This window comes from Andrena cerasifolii, chromosome 9, assembly GCF_050908995.1.
Source record: "Andrena cerasifolii isolate SP2316 chromosome 9, iyAndCera1_principal, whole genome shotgun sequence".
Lineage (NCBI taxonomy): Eukaryota > Metazoa > Arthropoda > Insecta > Hymenoptera > Andrenidae > Andrena > Andrena cerasifolii.
The window spans coordinates 4,558,443-4,575,602 of NC_135126.1; the positions used below are offsets into that span (position 1 = coordinate 4,558,443).

The 17,160-nt window shown below is 47.0% G+C and overlaps 1 protein-coding gene across 6 annotated transcripts in view; it reads left to right on the plus strand.

The window, feature by feature from the left end:
* The window catches only part of Tfap-2 (transcription factor AP-2), a 225,496-nt gene that overhangs the window by 100,328 nt on the left and 108,008 nt on the right, over positions 1-17,160 (plus strand). For 3 of the 6 annotated variants that reach the window (XM_076820671.1, XM_076820672.1, XM_076820673.1), the window contains exon 1: positions 11,505-14,397. The exons of the other annotated variants lie outside the window; for them this stretch is intronic. In XM_076820671.1, the coding sequence (XP_076676786.1) occupies positions 14,119-14,397 (279 nt within the window). In that variant the 5' untranslated portion in view covers positions 11,505-14,118. Of the gene's footprint in view, positions 1-11,504; positions 14,398-17,160 lie in introns of those variants that run through there. 6 annotated transcript variants of the gene reach the window in all.

Sequence of the window (17,160 nt, forward strand, 5' to 3'; positions counted from 1 at the left end):
ACGATGATCTGGATGGAGCAGACGGGGAAAAAGTCTAACGCTGGAACCCGTTTGCCCTAGATCCCGGGCGCTTTGCGCGCTGACACGCAGACGGCAGGCTCGCGCGGGGTGCCCGCGCGCTCACGTAGACACGCGCGAGAACGCGTACGCGTTATGAACGGAGGAACAAGGTGCGTTGGTCACTAGGGCGTTGACCTGGCTGGACCAAAGGAGCGCGAGCCAAGCGGAATCTCGCCTCCGAGAGGATGAGAGGTGAAAGAGCCCGTTTTTTTTTTCGAATTGTTCTTCTGGCTCCTCTTGTGCGTGTCACCCAGACCTGCGGCTTCTCCTTCAAAGTTCGATGGGTTTCAAGCTGCTGCGAGACTCGCGGCGTGGCTGGAAACTGCTGTCGTTTTTTGAAAAGCTCGCAGATGCAGAGTATTCCTTTTCAAATGGAATTTCTCCTCTCTTTAAATCAGCTTCTCTTCCCTGAAAATTAAACTGCAATGTGCTACCAAGTTCCTTTTTACTATGGAATTTCGATTTATTCTTGCACAGTGATAATGGCACTTTGGTGCACCGTCCACGAAAAAGTGTCGTAATGCAATTTGTAAAATCAGCGAGGAAGTAGCCAGAGCAGTGGTCGAAATGACCTCATCGCGGGAATTTAATAGTCACACTCCCCCCAAAAAAGAAGAAATCTAATATTACGGCACTCACTGTCGAGTTAATTCGTCTTTAATCGCTTTTAAATGCACGTCGCGTGGAGCACGAGGAGCATTTCTGGCAGCGAATTGACCCGGTTAACAGGTTGAAGACATCCGACGGTTCCGTACGCGTGATTAACGTGGTTCAGCGCGGGCCCTTTGAAAAATCTCTTCGTTTCTTCCGCGTGCTGACCCAATTTCACGCGGACAATTTCCACTCGCACAATCGGCCACTTAATAAACTTTTAAAAGCCGTCTATTACGTTCCACTGTAATCAAGGCATCGGTTCCGTGCGCTTAACGCTTTTTCGATTCGATCGAGGGTAGTAATTACGTCATCCGGGCCTGCCTCGATAACGATTATAACGTTCCGGTAACGTTACCAGGCTGAAAGCTGGCCCAGACTCTTCGGGTCACGAGTGAGTCGAAAAACTTTTCAACGATCTTCCAAAAAGTAAGGCAGAGAGAGAGAGAGAGACAAAGAAGAGTTCATCGTTTACCCTGCATTTTTGCTCCTCGCCGTTCAATCTTCGAACGATTCTTTTGACCTTTCTCGATGAAGTTTCCCCGAAGGAGACGGCTCTTATCGATTAATTAGACGGCTCGCAGCAGGACGCAACAACAACGCGATCCCGATGCAGTTGGAAGATTCTGAGAGGGCCATTGCACCTGCTGAATTGACCCGTTCCTTCGTCGTTTTCTTTTTTTCCAGAATTAATTCCCTCGACCGCAGGGTCGTCTCATTTTATTTAATGACCGCGACGTAACAATACCGCCTCGTGGAATTACATTATCGTGAAAGCGCCGCGACCGCCACGCGGCTGTTTCTCCTCTTATTCTTTTCCCGGGTACGGTTATTCATGAAGGATTACGTTATGAACGATCAATGCAGCTCCCTCGTCCTGTGATGCGTCAGCGTCCCCGTTTCGTGGCTGAAGATGACCGAACGATACCGACGGGGATGATCGTTGAACTTGTCAATAGGCTATGCGTATCTAAGTACAATGTTTGTATGAACGTACCAATTCTTAGACCGTTGCTGGGCATGGTAATAAAATTTTTGGTCGATTAGTTCAGTGTGTGAATGTGCTCTTTTATTACTTACAAGGGGAGGACACCGTGTAGTAGGCACCGAGTTTGATGAGCCTTGGCACGATGGATCTATATCGAAAATAAGTAAATAGGTGTCCGAGCGTTTCAGCCAATAGGCCTTAATAATAGATATATTTACATGTAGATTATTCAAAATTTCATAGTGGCCGTGGGGTGTTAGTGGGTAAAAATCCCACACTACCCTGGCGCCCGCGGGAGATTCCCTTCTGGAGGCGTCGGGGTGCCTTTTGAAGATGTCTCCACGTTAAAGGAAACTTTATAAATATTTTTTTATAAATTATTTTTTTTAATAAATTTCTTTTTAACTTGGGGAAATCTTCAAAAGACACCCGAACTCCTTCAGAAGGGAATCCCCCGGGCGCGCCAGGGTAGTGTGGGATTTTTACCCATCAAAACCCCACGGTTTGCTAGAACACTTAGCAATCATTCATTTGCCAGATATCTAATACTCTGAATTTGCTGATAATCATTCACCCTATGTCCGAAATTATAATCTACCAATCTACCACAGTTGGGAGCCGTTCGAATAACTCGCAGCAAGCAGTCCCACGCATCTGCTTCGATCATCCCCTTAAACCTGCAATCGGACTCTGAAATCTCGACCCTGTATTATTCAGAAGTCTCGCGTCATTCCCACAGTCATTCTTACAGCAGTGCGTGTTCTTCCATCGCATTTCATTAACTCTCGTACGACGTGGTAACAGCGCTTGTTAATAAAGAAACGGCAGTTAAACGGCCCACCAGTGGAAAAACATCGTTGAAGGGGGATATCGCGGCTGGCATTATCACGTTTTACGGCCAAGTAAATTATCGCTGGCCCGTGTAAAGAAAATGGCCCTGTTACCTTGTTTCCTCGCGGTCTCGCGCCGCGCGTTTCTGGGCCGCGAGGTCGTGACAATATCCAGCTGACCGTTCCCGTAAGATAAGTAACTCGTATTACATACTTGGGGCTGTTCACTTTCGATGGGTGCGCGCGAACTGGAGCGTGCCGGGCGCAGGGACACGCGGTATCCTTGTTTATTGCTCGCGGTTTCATCCGCGGATTCGCGGTTTTCAACCGCGCGTTTCGTCCACTCGGCGATCCGTTCCATTGAACGCGCTCTCGAGAACGTTGGGGAATGTTGAGCCACGAAATCGTTCAGTTCATTCTGCTCATTGGCCATGCAAACTCTGAGAATGAGTCTTAAGAGTTTAGGTTTAAGGGGAGGTTCCGGTCTAAAAGTTGATTTTTTTTTATTTCATTTTTCGCATGTTCAATCTTTTAGGAATGAGTGTTTAAAAGGATTTATTGAAATTCGTAACACTCCCGAAGTCATAGGCATTTGAGTAGCGGCAAATACATGGGTAACACCCGGCCACTCGGCACCCACGTAAAACTTTAAACGCGTTTTTCTCGAAACAGTGTTCTCAAAACGGTGGGACCTGTATCTCCAAAATTTATTATCCGATTCGACTGAAACTTTTTTTACTTTGAAGAATATACTTCTGGTTAGCAGGGAGACCAGAAAAAAATACAAAAATTGAAAATTTATAATTTTTAAGGGCGTTGAAAAGACGAAAACTATAGGGGGAAAATGATTTCAATCTTCAAGTGTCGTTATTTTCTAAAAATTGTCATTTTTTATTTTTTTCTGGTTTCCCCCTAGCCAGAAGTATATTCTTCAAAATAAAAAAAGTTTCAGTCGAATCGAATAATAACTTTAGGGGATACAGGTCCCACCGATTTTGATCAATTTTTTGACACCTTGACTTTAACGACTCCCCAGTGCCGTCTGTAATGATTAATTATAAAACAAAAAAATATATTTCTATAATCTAAGACATCCTTAATACAATGCAAAACGTCCCATTAAATTATATACAGTAGTTTTCCTTTAATTAATTCCTGAAGATCACCTATTTTGGGGGGCTCTAGACCGGAACCTCCCCTTAAGCTTAGTGAGAGTTTCTTTATTGCGATAGAAAATACTTGAGTAGCAGAAGCTCGTATTATACATTAATTAATAGAAATGGTACTGACTTACAATTAGTAGCTACTAACGTAGAGAAAGCAAACAATAAGGTTCCCAATGAAACTAGTGAAATACTCCTTCCATACATTCAAACCTCCACAATTTCTAGTTTTCGATAGACACTTAAAGCCCTTCGATCATCAACTTCCAATCGCTCAAAGTTTTACAACTCCGCACTCTAATACCTTGTCCTGGAATTCGCCGATGATCCCGGCACTTGAAGCATCGGCGTAACCCGTTCCCATGACGGTACCTTGAATTTCTCCCGCGTAACACCGCGACCCCATAACTCCGCCGAGTAACAAGCCCGTTCTCCATTAAAAACACCGGCGCGCGTCTTTAAATCTCGCTGTAAATCGAACAGGGGACGTCTGTAACGGCGCGGACGCTCGTCATCCTCGTTGGATGGGATCGCGGAGCGGCGATCCAGCGTCCGCAGCGTGATCTATCGTTGTGGAAGTTCGCGGCCGATGGAACGGACGCGCCTCGTCCCAGGGACGGGAGATTGCCAGCCGGATCGCGGGCAGAATAAGTTATAACAACGAGAACGTAGGATACGTAAGCGGCCTGGCCCGGTGAATATCGATATCACGGCAACGAGATTCTCATCCACGTCGGTGGTATCCACCTAGCTCGCGACCGCTTCTCGATCGCGAAACCGCAGCTGAGCCTGCTCACGGAGTGGGCCCGCAAGGATGCCGGTGTGCCCTAATGGCCGAGTAGAATCCGATGCGCCGTCCCTCGTTTTCCTTTTTTTTCCCCCCTTCCGCCCGGTGTCGTTTTGTTCCCCTATCGAGAAGATCGTTTCTCTTATTGCGCGCGGCGAACAAAAGGTGGACGTTCGTTCGCGTGGAGTATATGTATTTACGGTTTTATAAAGGAATGCGTTGTTCGATCCGCGAGCTGCACGGTGAAAGGGAGCAGCGGGGAACTACCACGCTCCCTCGTTCGATTTTTTGATAATACTGCAGTACGATCCTCCGGGTATCGATCTTTGCGGGTACGATGATCGTGGCGGGTAGAGGGTCAAGTTAGAGGAAATCAATGTCGGCTTCTCTTTCCTCCCCGAGACGTGACTCTGCGTTTAATTGCTATGACTCTGTCGATTTTACGATCGTCACACTTCGGTTTAGTGGCCATGCTCGGTCTTTCGCGGCGCTGGATTCTACCGAATCGCCTTAATGACTGGAAAGATTCGATCTTCGCCATTCTGATAATATCGATAGAGAGGTAGAGCCGACGTAGATGGGAATGGAACAGGTATTGGTTCGAGGTGTGTTCCGTTAGATCTATTCTTTCTTTTTTTTCTTGCTTGTTGCGTGGTTATAATGGGATACGGTTTATGGCTTATAAATCGGGTACTGTGACGGCGGTCATAGGAACGGTGAATTTTATAGGGGATTATCCTCCGCGAACCAGCATTGTTTCGTTTTTGATATCAAAAGGCACCGGCTGGTAAGTGCATCTCGCTATATATCATTGATCGCTTGACAATGCGTTGCGACGAACAGACGTAACGACGAATGACACCCACGAGTGACGCGCATTGTTTGATGCTTCCGAGCTCTGTGACGATGATAGACGCATAATGCTTGCGCTGCTGATTGCTGTAGGTGACAAATTATTATGAATTCCCGTGGAACTGCTTGTCGAAGACGACGCGAGTCCACGTTAATATCTGTAGAGCATTTTGGGGAAAGAGTGCGCAGTTAAAATTTAGACTTCCCTAAAATCCTTGGTATTACACTGATAGCGCATATCATTGTGTAAGAAATAAATACTATCCCTTATTGTTCGATAGGCAGTGACTTCGTGTAAATTTACCTGTCGCAACTTATATAAAATAAATATTTCCAAAAAGTGTCAAATGCGAACTTTTTTAGGAATAATTTATAGGAATTTATAGGAATAATATTGATTCCTAAAAATGAGAATATTACATCAGAACTAGCGAATTCAGTACTTACCGCATTGTACGATAAAAAAACGAAGCACAGCTACACAATTCGACACTCTATCTTGATTGACAATTTACTGTCAATCAGCATTCGCAACTGCCACAACTCAACAATGAAATTCGCATGGTGCGGACTTTTACCTACGTCTACTCTACTTGCAGTGATGCTTTAATTAAATCATAAGAATAGGATTTAGAATAAAGATAGCATATTTAGTAAAGTATATTTCACATCATATTTCGAGCAGGGAAATATTTGCAGTACTCCACCTTTTGAAGTTTACGATATTAAGGCAGAGTATCATAGAAAAAATTATTAAAAAAAATCAGTGCTTTCACGAGAAGAATTAAAAGCCCATTGAGGTTCCTCTTTCTCCAGGAACGACGAGTGTCTGTGAGTTTTACGATCGAGAGGCAATCGAACCCCGATGAATCAACGGTGTCACAGGAATGGTGGGAGTCTGTAGTTGCTTGTTTTAGAATCAATGTGATAACGGCCTGTTATTAGAAAATCGAATCGCCATAGGCTCGATTCCGTAAGAATCGTGGCTGCCTCAGAAGCGACTCGAGCAATTCCAGTCTAATCGCGCGGTCGAGGACGTGATTGTAATAACAAATCTCAACAAGCCACGCCTGTTTGCCATTATCATTGGTCAGGCTACGGATAAGGAGCGAAATAGAAATGGTCGGGGCAAGACTCCCGTGATTGCAATCGTAACGTTGAATCCACCGACACGCAATTGGCTACGTAATATCTGGTAATCGGTGCCGGCGTTCGTTGCTTTTCCTGCTCAAATTGTTTCCTGTCAACTGAACGCTCTCGTTCGCAATCGTCTGTGGACGTGGGCCTTTAAAAATTCCAGTGGAAAAAGAACAATTTGAGAGGATACTATCCGAGTCTATACATCGTTATCTTAAGTTCGAAACGAGAGGAGAAGGGATGAAAGGAAACTCTGACGGTGTGAGTTTGAAAGGTGTTTATTGTACCAAAAATTATTTTTATACATAGCCTTCATTAGGTAGGTACAGTAGTTACAGAAAATAGCAGAATATAATAACTGAAAATTACTAAAAAAAAATTGCACAAAACTATAATCCTCCGAAGTTCCCATATCGAAGCATTCCATTACGTCCACCGTGGAACAATCTCTTCATTCCTGCATCTGTCGATCCTGACACTCCCCGATCTGAAATCAATTATTCTCCCTGCATACACGAAATGCCACTGTCCCGCGAAAAGGACGCATTAATACAGCGGAGAGCCGAGTTCCTTGGATAGCAATGATTCCATGCCGTAGACCCCAGTTGGAAGACGAGCAGCAACGACGTCGACGTAAACGACGAGAACGGTCGCGAGAAAACCGAGCGGAGATAAGCGGATACAGGTACACCAGGGCAGAGGGGACGCTGCCATTTGTACAACAATATATTATCCGAGGCAGTATTGCGTCGTATCGTGCAGGTTGGATGGCCTTTACCATCAGGGACATTGTACGGCACCCATACGTGGCCACATATTGTGCGACACGGCCGCCGCTATCTGCATCCGGCAGAGACACCCTTACAAGAGACGTGAAAATATGCTCAAAGATTTCTCCGGGGAGACGTCAATGCATCTCGCCCCCTCCCCCTCCCCGTCCACGTATTCACGGATGCCCCTCCATCCCCGTATTATCGAGCAATCCTCCTCTAATCTGAAAAATGTATCTTCCTCGCGTTTAGCGGGCGCCTCAGCACGTGGATACATTGGCTCATTCAGAGACAACTTCTACACCTTGCTTCCTTCTCCGTTGCTTTTGTTCTCTTTCACACTGCCTGCGGTGACTGTATGGCTTGTTCTTGGATGCACTCACTTCGCAGACACTGGTCGTGATATAATCGATATAGTGGTGATTTTTACGTCGACTTGGAAACATGTGTGAAATACAGTATGAAATATTGGAGATTTTATTTTATTAAACTTGGAAATATTGACATAATCTGACATAAATCTGAGAGCGATGCGATAAATATTGCCAGTAGGTACTGTAGGTGTGTGGAAGGGGATGAAGTTACAATTTTATTATCTTCTTGGCAGGGGGTTATTGATATATTCGATTTTAAAAGCACTGCGGTATTGTATAGTACCTATATAATAATCGTAAGTGGAAGGGTTGAGAATTATCTTCATACAATCTTACTGCGACTAAAATGTTCCGCATAAACATTCCTCGTTAAGAGAGCATATGACAAGAGTTCTAAAATTGGATATTCAAAATTATCCAAGTAGTTTCTCGTACATCACCTGCCTCAACCTGCCTCTTATCTAAGCTTTCAGCATCTTGTCTGCCCAATTAGCCACATTTCACTGAAACTACAAATCCCACCTTATCCGCCCAAGAAATAACTTTCAATCTTTTAAGGCACAATAAAATGTCAGATAGGTGAATAAGGAACTATTTCACTGGCTTTGAATTTTTAAATTCCACCTGTATACTCTCGTTTGCATTTCTCAAATACTTGCGCGCCATGCAATTTACGTCTACCTCCTTTACAGGCCTCGATTCATTCTACGTCCATTTTTATTCGGACAACAACTGATAGTAAATCACGAACGCGCGGCGTTCCACTTTCATAGAACTCTCAAACGGGCGTCGTTCGTTCTCGAAATTCTCTCTCTTACGTCACGACATCGAGCAGCGTTCTTGTAACACGCGTGACGTATCTCCCCTTGTATCTTGTCACGGGAATGCGTCGAACCAGTTCGTTAACCATTTTTCCTTTTTGCTCATTCTGCTCCTCTTTCTTTTCTATTGGTCACGGATCCGCGCTGTTTTCGGCAGTGATCTCATAATTACGCACGCGAACGCTTCTCTCGCCCCAAAAATCCTTCACGATGCCGTTCCGCCAGGTTCTTTTTCAACAGAATTATTATTGTCGATTCGCAAAATACTGGAGATACTTTATACCCGGCTACAGTTGGATGACGACTTGGAACAAAATTGCTACAAAAATTTGTTGCAACTTGATTACACGCGGAGTTATTAAAATATTAGAAATAATGAACAGTACGATGAAATATTAGAAATACTGAATAGTAGCTACCTACTGCCTAGTACAAGGGGGAAGTCACTGCTAATTCAACCAAAAGTTCCAGTTACCATCTACGGTAACTGGAACTTTTCAACTTTTTAGAGAATAAAATACCGATAATTTGATTTTTATCGGAATTTTGTAGAAATAAAGGGTAAGAAAAAATTGCTGGGGAAAACGTTTATCGAGGCCACTATTGGATGCAGTAGATTCGCTTAGACTCTTAGGCGTTCGATTTGAGAAAAAAGAACGGCAGTTGACTTTGTAGGAAGCGAGATCAGAATACCATCCGTCCAGGCTGGACAGGTGCGCGTAAAGTGGAGGGAGGAAGGGGAAAAAAGAGGTGATCTGTCTTGGTATGCCGGAGGGACCAGCCTCCTTTGGAAGCTTCAGATCCAAGGTCCGCTGTTGCCAGTTGCTATTCATCTGACCCGAATATTTTTACTCGTTGAAAGCTGATATCGATCGCTGCGATAACGAAAACACCGTTCCACGGAAACGCCTATTGTTTCGCGATGCTGTAATTAAAATGAAACAGCTTAAGGTAGGCAGATTGGCAGACGTGGCAAATAGTTAGAAGAGCGTACAGAATTTTAATACAATATCAGCATTAGTCTATTAACCCTTGATGATTTGCAACAAAAGAAATAGCATTTGTGGTGGGGGTTAATATATAAAAAAATTATCAATTTTTAGTGGAATGTTTAGAAATAATTATTCTCACACGTTTTCGCGCGAATCCTTTTAAAGAGGCTCGAGCCATGTACAGATGTAATCTTTTCGAATGACATATAATCTACCTATCGATTACAGATCAATTATTCTACCATAAATCCCCGGTTGAAACGTTTACCGGCCGTTTCGTTTGTTAGTTTTTGCGCGAATATTAATCGCGGCTACAGCTATGAACATGAAGCAACGCAACAGTGTGCGTTCTAAGCGAGTTTATTGCAGCTTAAATTATATACCGCCGCGAACCGTTCCAGCAAAACATTCCTTCTTAATGAGCGACTTATTTCGCGTTCGCCGTTGCTCATATTTGGGTTAACGTATGGAGGAATGTTCCTCTGTATACGATCTTGTCACAGGATGCCGGCATTTTTTCTCACCCTGCACACGTTATTCATAAAAGTATCGAATGTTGGCGATACCGCGATCCTGACTGCGACAAGGATGATGTGAAAGTCGGGGTTTAATTAGTTCCAAGTCATGTCCCACCGCCAGATAGTAGAAGTCCTGAACCGATAAATTTTTATCTTTAACCGCCTCCCTCTCATGCAACGCACAAAAATACATGAGATATTAAATTGCAGACTTTAAGTGGTTCTTGATCAATTCACCTATACCTACCTACTTCTTAAACCATATTATTAAAAAAAAACACGTTTGTACTTATGGTCCTCCCTTTACGAGAGAATTTGGAAGAGCAAGTAGCTACTCAATTCTTCTTGAAGATTATCTGCCAATTTCCATCAAGCTAGCTTGGAAATTGTTACACGCACAAAACGAAACTGTGTAAAATCAGAGGGTTGCAAAGGAAAAAGCAAAGTCGCCTCGCCTTTTGCTTGGTTCACGCAGTCTACGTGGAAGACACTCTGCGATCCCAACTAAAGCTGAGTTTAAACTCGTATGGGTAGCTCTACTTGCAGGATGCTAATTGGAAGAGTAGCCATTAAACGAAGGTATCCATGGAAGCGGATAGAGGACGCGAGGGTGGGCGAGGAAGAGAGAATGGGAGACCGGTCCAGCACGATCTATCCAGTCGATCGAATCGTCGCTAACGGTGAGAGAACACCGTCGATCCTACGTCGTTGCATGCGCTTCAAGCTGACGATCGAGGTGTCGATGCCTACCGTCATGCCTATGCGCTCGCGTAAACCGTCCACACGCAACCCGAGGAGCTAGCGATTGACGCGAACGCCTATAACAGGCGATGATGTCGCTGAAGTGACAATCTGATCGCCTGCGATCGTGATAACACGGGAACTGGGAAAATCGTAGCGAATAGAAGAGTCTGTGGGAGAATGTTGGATGTTTCCAATTGGAAACCCAATAGTCCACAGTTTACTAATGGCAAGCACACTCCACGTCCAACGTTGAAACCCATACGCCAAAAGGAATGATGTCGATTTGCACAAGCAGTTCCTACCCTCAAGTTACATTTACTTCCACTTGAAGATGTACCCCTGGAGAGGGGGGTACCGAGATCGCCAAGAAGAGGCGCAACAAAAGGTCCTTTACTCCTGAACCAGGATGACCGAGAATGGCACCCCTAACTGACGAGAAAAAAAGGAGAAGAAAGATGGCCCGCGCCTGCACCAGTGGGGTAGTGAATCGTAGTTCCTCTTGTTCCTCCTAGCCAAGTATCATGGACACGTATCGAACAATACAGTGAGACAGCATCTCGATGCCGGGACAAGGAGGGGGCAAAACGGTCCAGTCTGCGGGCAGTGGTCGAACAGAGACGACGTTATACCAGCCGCGAGGAGAAGGGGGGCCTTGGAGTGGACAGTCGTCAGAGAGGAAGAGGTTATATCTGAGGAAGCGGTTAGGAGGGAAAGGGACAGTGGAGAGGACAGCTGGTATCGGCGACGGTGCTCGTGAAGGTGGACGAAGTTGCGGCGATGGTGATACCAGCGATGCCATCGGCCGTGGTAGCGCCGGTGGTGGTGGCCGATGATGGCCGTGGTGGTGGTCGAGAGGATGGCAGTGGTGGTGGTGGTCCAGCGGGCATATCGCGCTGGCCCCAACACTTGCTCTCCACGCAGGAGAGATTTGCCCCCTCCTGCCGCGGGCGGCGCCACTCGTGGAGATCCTTTCCTCTTTTCGCCTCTAGGCCATTCTCGAGAGGCGCGCGCGGCAACGCGGTGTCGCACGATCGGTCCTCGCCGACCTTCGACCAATACCTGCGCTTCTACGTGCCTTGGAGCAGCTTTTCCCGTGCTGGCTTTTCCGAAACGGACGCGCTCCAGTGGTGCCCTGCCGTGTTCCCCACCTGTCCCAGCCGCACGACCTTGCCTCGACCTTCCCCTCCGCCCGCACGCGCGACACCACGGCCGGGCCACGTGACTGGGATCGACCGCGGGGGATCTTCGGTTGTGTGGAACGTCAACATCCGTCGGAAGGGCCCCCAGGGGCAAGTAGTTCCGGTGCCGTTCGACGTTCTCGCCCGGGGACGTCTCAGCGCGGACGCTGATCGCGGCCTGTTACGTAACCACGGGCCAGCTGATCAGATTTCCGTCCGGAGACGTTCCGTGCTGGGTGTCGGGAGGCGTAACTGTGTGCTGCGGCGTGGCTGGCGAGAGAAGGAATCCTAGCGGTGACTGGGAACGATAGAAACGAGAGGAGAGCTGGAGCTACTAACGAGGAGCCTGAGAGAGGATAGGTAATCATCCAGCGGGGTGTATGAATGAATGGGAGACGGTGAATGTGCATCGTGACGGAGGACAGGGGATCGACCATCGAGAGGAAAACGGTAGTGACAGTTTGGAAGTTTGATGGATAACTTGCGGGATGCATTGAATCGCCAACAGGGAAAGTACCAAGGATGCTTTTAATAGGCGAGATGAGGGGAATCCTCGTTCTTGATTATTCAAACGCAAGGTAGAATGAACGAACGCGGACCGCCGCGTACACAGGCCTTGGCAGCAACAGTACCACGAGTCGTCATGCAGGCAGGAAGTGTACGCGAACCGATCGGTGCGATCTCGTTACCGGTAGCCGTGCGGGACTCGATTCCACGGTGAAATCGGGCCAAGTCAAGCGCTTAAGCTGAATGTGAGAATGGTAGCCGGCAAGGAACGTACAAACGAGCTCGCCACGTGACTGTTCGCGACTGCCTGACTTTTTGCCTCGTTTTCAGAACGCGTTCAGATCTCGCGAGCTGATTCGCTTCTGACGTAAAAAGCTCAGCGATAACGCAAGATTACTTCTGCATCGATCTCGAGTGTGCTCGCGCTGATGTTCGCAGTGTAGACAACAAACATTGCCCCAGTGCGGAAACTGCATTTCTATGCCTGCACCGCGAACGATTATGGATAGTATCGATAGCAACGGTCGGTGTAATTTGTCGAGCATCGAGGAGATTGATTTAAATAACGTGACACGGCGAGATCCCGTTGATCGCGTCGTTCAGCGTGAATTTTCGCGATCTGTGTAATTCGGTGGGATTTAATTACGCGCGGAGAGCTTGTGTTATCAAATCGATCGCCCAGGAAGAATTCAGGCCTCCTGCGTCATCGGACAACGGAGCCGCTGGAGACTCGGAGACTTCAACGCCCGCAGAGCGCCAGCCGCGGGATCGTTTTACGTCTTGTTTCGAAGCTGCGCGTGGACGGTGCTGGTTTCCCAGGCTGCTGAAAATCAATTGTTTGATGAGCGAGAATACACTGCTTCGAAGGTACTCGACACACGAGTGCCTCGAGAATATTCGAGTTCGAAGGCATGGGCGAAAGCCACTCAGAGCGCAAACTGATGTCTGCGTAAATACTCGTGTGACGTTCGAATCTTCATAATTGCATAATACTAGACTGGAAAAGTACATCCTCGGCGTGCACTCGTGCCATGGTACTCGCATCGCGCTTGGTGGCAGCTGTTAAACAACTTGTTGAAGCGAATCTGCCCGACCAACCTGAAAGCATCGGCTCCGTAGGATCGAGTCGATGACTTGAGAGATCACTACGATTAAAATTTTCCCGAACGGTCCTTTGACGTTCCTTAGGTCGACTGGGTCTGAGGGCTGCAAGGGAGACGTTCGTTTGGGAAATTTGAGGTGTTTCTGTGGCACTGTTTAGCGGTGGACGGGACCGTTATCGAAAGCGAGAGTCCATTATCTTGGAACTGTCCATGTGTACTCGATGATCCTTTGATTTCGTCACGGAAATAAGTGGTACGCTGATGACCGAAATCCCTTAACGAACGTATACAACTCAGCAGTGATATTGTGCTCATCGAGAATGCGGAGAAGCTTGAGGAGAAAGTGATTAATAGGAACGGTACTTGGGAATTTTAAAAAGAAAAGTAGGAGGATTTACCCGACAGGCGTACACGTTCACCCGCGGTAGTGGATTGTCTGAGAAGACTGTCGCTGGTGATACGAAACGAAAGGAAGGCTCTATGAACCTGGATCCGTACTCACTCGAACAGTGGAGGTGTCTGGTCGCCACCTCTGGGCAGTGGGCGCACGGTGTCCCGTCGACGACGAGATTCGATCGTCCGCGAATTCTGGTGATCGTGACCAAGGAGGAGCCAGAGGCTTTGCCGGCAAAAGTGGCTCACCATGTCCGTGCTCGAAGCTGGTGAAGCCGACAGGGCGACGATGTCACCGCTGGACGAAGTCGTGTCCCCGACGAGCGTCGAGTCGGAACTGATGGTCACCGACATGTTGGACGAGCACGAGACCACGCTGAACGAGCACAGGGACGGCAAGCGCAAGAGAGACACGGACGGCGAGGAGCTGACACCCAGGAAGCTGCCCTCACTGACGAGGAACAACAACGACGTGGGTTTCGTCCTCGAGGAGGGCGCCGAAGACGATCTTCACGACGACAGGGATGACGTAAGTTGTCGCTTCTCTACCTTGGAAAAGATTTTGTTGTTTAATCATTTTGAAACCAGAGAAATGATGACTTAAACCCCCCTTGATTTGCCGTGGACTATCCCATGTTACAATTTAATAATAATCTATTTGGTATGGAATGCCATTATTATGGTATAATACCGGAGAAATTGAGGGATGTTATTAGGTGCTGAATGAGTACGCTGAGTTTATTGTTTTGAGTAACTTTTACGTAGCAGTTAAGAATGGAGTACTTCTTGAAAATTGAATTACATTATGAAATTTTATGGTTAAAATTTGAAACATAATGTAAGCAGTGGAAATTGAAGACTTCACTGGAAGTTCTTAGCAACACCTGGAATAATCACGGTATCAAAAGATATTCATCAAGGTGGATAAGCATAAATCTACCTTATTGGTGATTATAATTTTCACGTAGACACGCTTTCGAATTCTATTTAAATTGTCAAAGATTTGCTAACGTGCCCTGTGGAACAACGAAGCTGGGGCCAAGGTAACACGACCGAGGCATCCATTATTCCCATTCGAATGGTGCGAAAGTCGAATATGTGTCGAATAGCCGTCACGAAACTCGAGAAGACACCACTGTGCCCAGCGTTTCGGTGACATTTATCCTCTTTTAAAGCGTACTCCATAACCCTGTTGGTAGGACGGGTCTCAAACTACATTGCGTAGAAACTAAATTCTCACGTGGCGAGTGAAAGAGCAGCTGTCGGTCGAAGTGTCCGCCTACGCACGGTTATACCTGTTTCGCTGTCCTGAACGTAGGTATTCAACTCTGACACACGACAACAAATCAGGTGCTTGGATTCAGGGCTATAATAAAACGTAGCTATTAGCGCGTCATCTTTACGGTCCAGGAAGCTTCGAGCCACCTTATTTAGTTTGCGCCTTTCCGTTAACTCCGTCAATACGAACCAGCCGCGATCGTCACGCCGATAGCGATCTCCGTATTTCGAAATCTCGTTTTCACCGCGCTCACTGTCGAATTATGGAGGGTAGTCGTGATCCTTTATCGATTCCACGCGGCTCTTACTTCGCTTCGCAATTCGTCAGGGGTCCATCCAAAGTTCAAACTCTGAATCCTGGATAAATCGTGTCCCAGTCTGCGAGCGACTATGAAATATCCGTAAATTCTGCAATTCTTACATATTCAAATGATGCTCTTCAGTCATAACTTAGATCCGCTATCAAAGCTATCGTTGTTGCCAGGTTGTGACCCTACTGTGGCTGTCATAAAACCAATACGAACCTTCCTCTCAAGTATCCATTAAACGAGGCAAATGACCCCATTGCTGGACGCATAAGGATATAGTTATTTAAAAATCAAGCAGCTTAAACAAACCACACTATGAGTAAATTAATACATAAAATACTCGTTTCATTTAAAGCTATTAATCCCCTGGCGGGGGAATGTAGTGCTTCGCTCCCCGCAAAACAACACCACCCAGGAAAAGTAAAGAATAATTTCCTCTCGTTTATTAGATCCCCTTTCCAACCAACGACTATTTCCACCCCACGACAACCGAAGGGACGGTCATCGAGCGAGACAGGGCAGTAAATCTCGGCTCCTCTAAAATTCCATTTTTACCTACAGGCTGCCACTCCACAGCGGCGTAACTTTCCCACGCGAATTTCACGCCGCTCGTAAAGTCGTCGATCCTCTCGAAACTGCTTAACCCGGCTCCCGATCGGCCGAGTCGAATATTATCCGAGCCGCGGCCTCGATCGATCCCCTGCAGACGTGGCTGGCTGTGGATCCTGGCGTAGCTCCGCGGAATACAGCGGTGACGCGACTACTTAATCAGCCGCGGGATCGAGCGCGGCGCGTCGCCCCGAAACGATGATCGAGAATTCATATTATCTTGATCGCGGCCGGACGATAGCCACTCGCTGTTACGAACGGCCTAATTGCCGCGAGAGACTTCCGCGGGCGCGCGCGTTCCCGCTCGCGATACGCGCTCGTCCGGGTGCTCCTCCTCTCGCGCTCGGCTTTTACGATCGTCAGGTCGGCCGGGAAAACGGGGACACTACGGCAGGCGGGCAGCGTAGGCAGGATTGTCGTAGGATACGAGAGCCCGTGCACGAGGTCACGGAACGGGTTCCAGGAAAAATCTACGCGCGATCCTGAGACGCGGCGACGCGCTATCCCTGCATCTCCTGCTGGCCGCGAGTCGCGGATGCCTGCCTCGATACGCCGATCTCCACGATCCGTCGAACACCATCAGGGATTCCATTAACCGCGTTTCCTGCTGATACACGTCCCGCGTGGAAAAGTCGCCTCTCGCTGATGCCTTCGCTTCGTTTTGTTCCACGATGGTCGCCGGGCGAGCCGAGCGGCTCCAAGCGAGTTTCAGCGCAGCTGATGGAATGTTCGGTGAACTGTGGGTGGGACGGAGCTTGGCTCAATCGAACGCCAGCTCGAGGGGGGGACTTTTGGTTGGTGTAACGTTTTTCATGGCGAAGGCAATTGTATTCTTAAGGTGGTTGTTTGTAGCATAAGGGGTGGGTAATGTCAGCCGACGATGTTAAATGAAGATGAATTAATTTTTTATTTTTTTACGTACAATTGGAATTCCCTAGTGAAGTCTGTGCATAATATTGCTCAAGATGCAAACGGAATATCAATTATGCGAGAAACATTTTTCACTCGTAAATTACTTTTTATTTCGCGTTCAAGTACGAGCTTCGCAAAGCTATTTTCCAACAATATGCAGAAAATTCCTACTATAGAATGTTAAT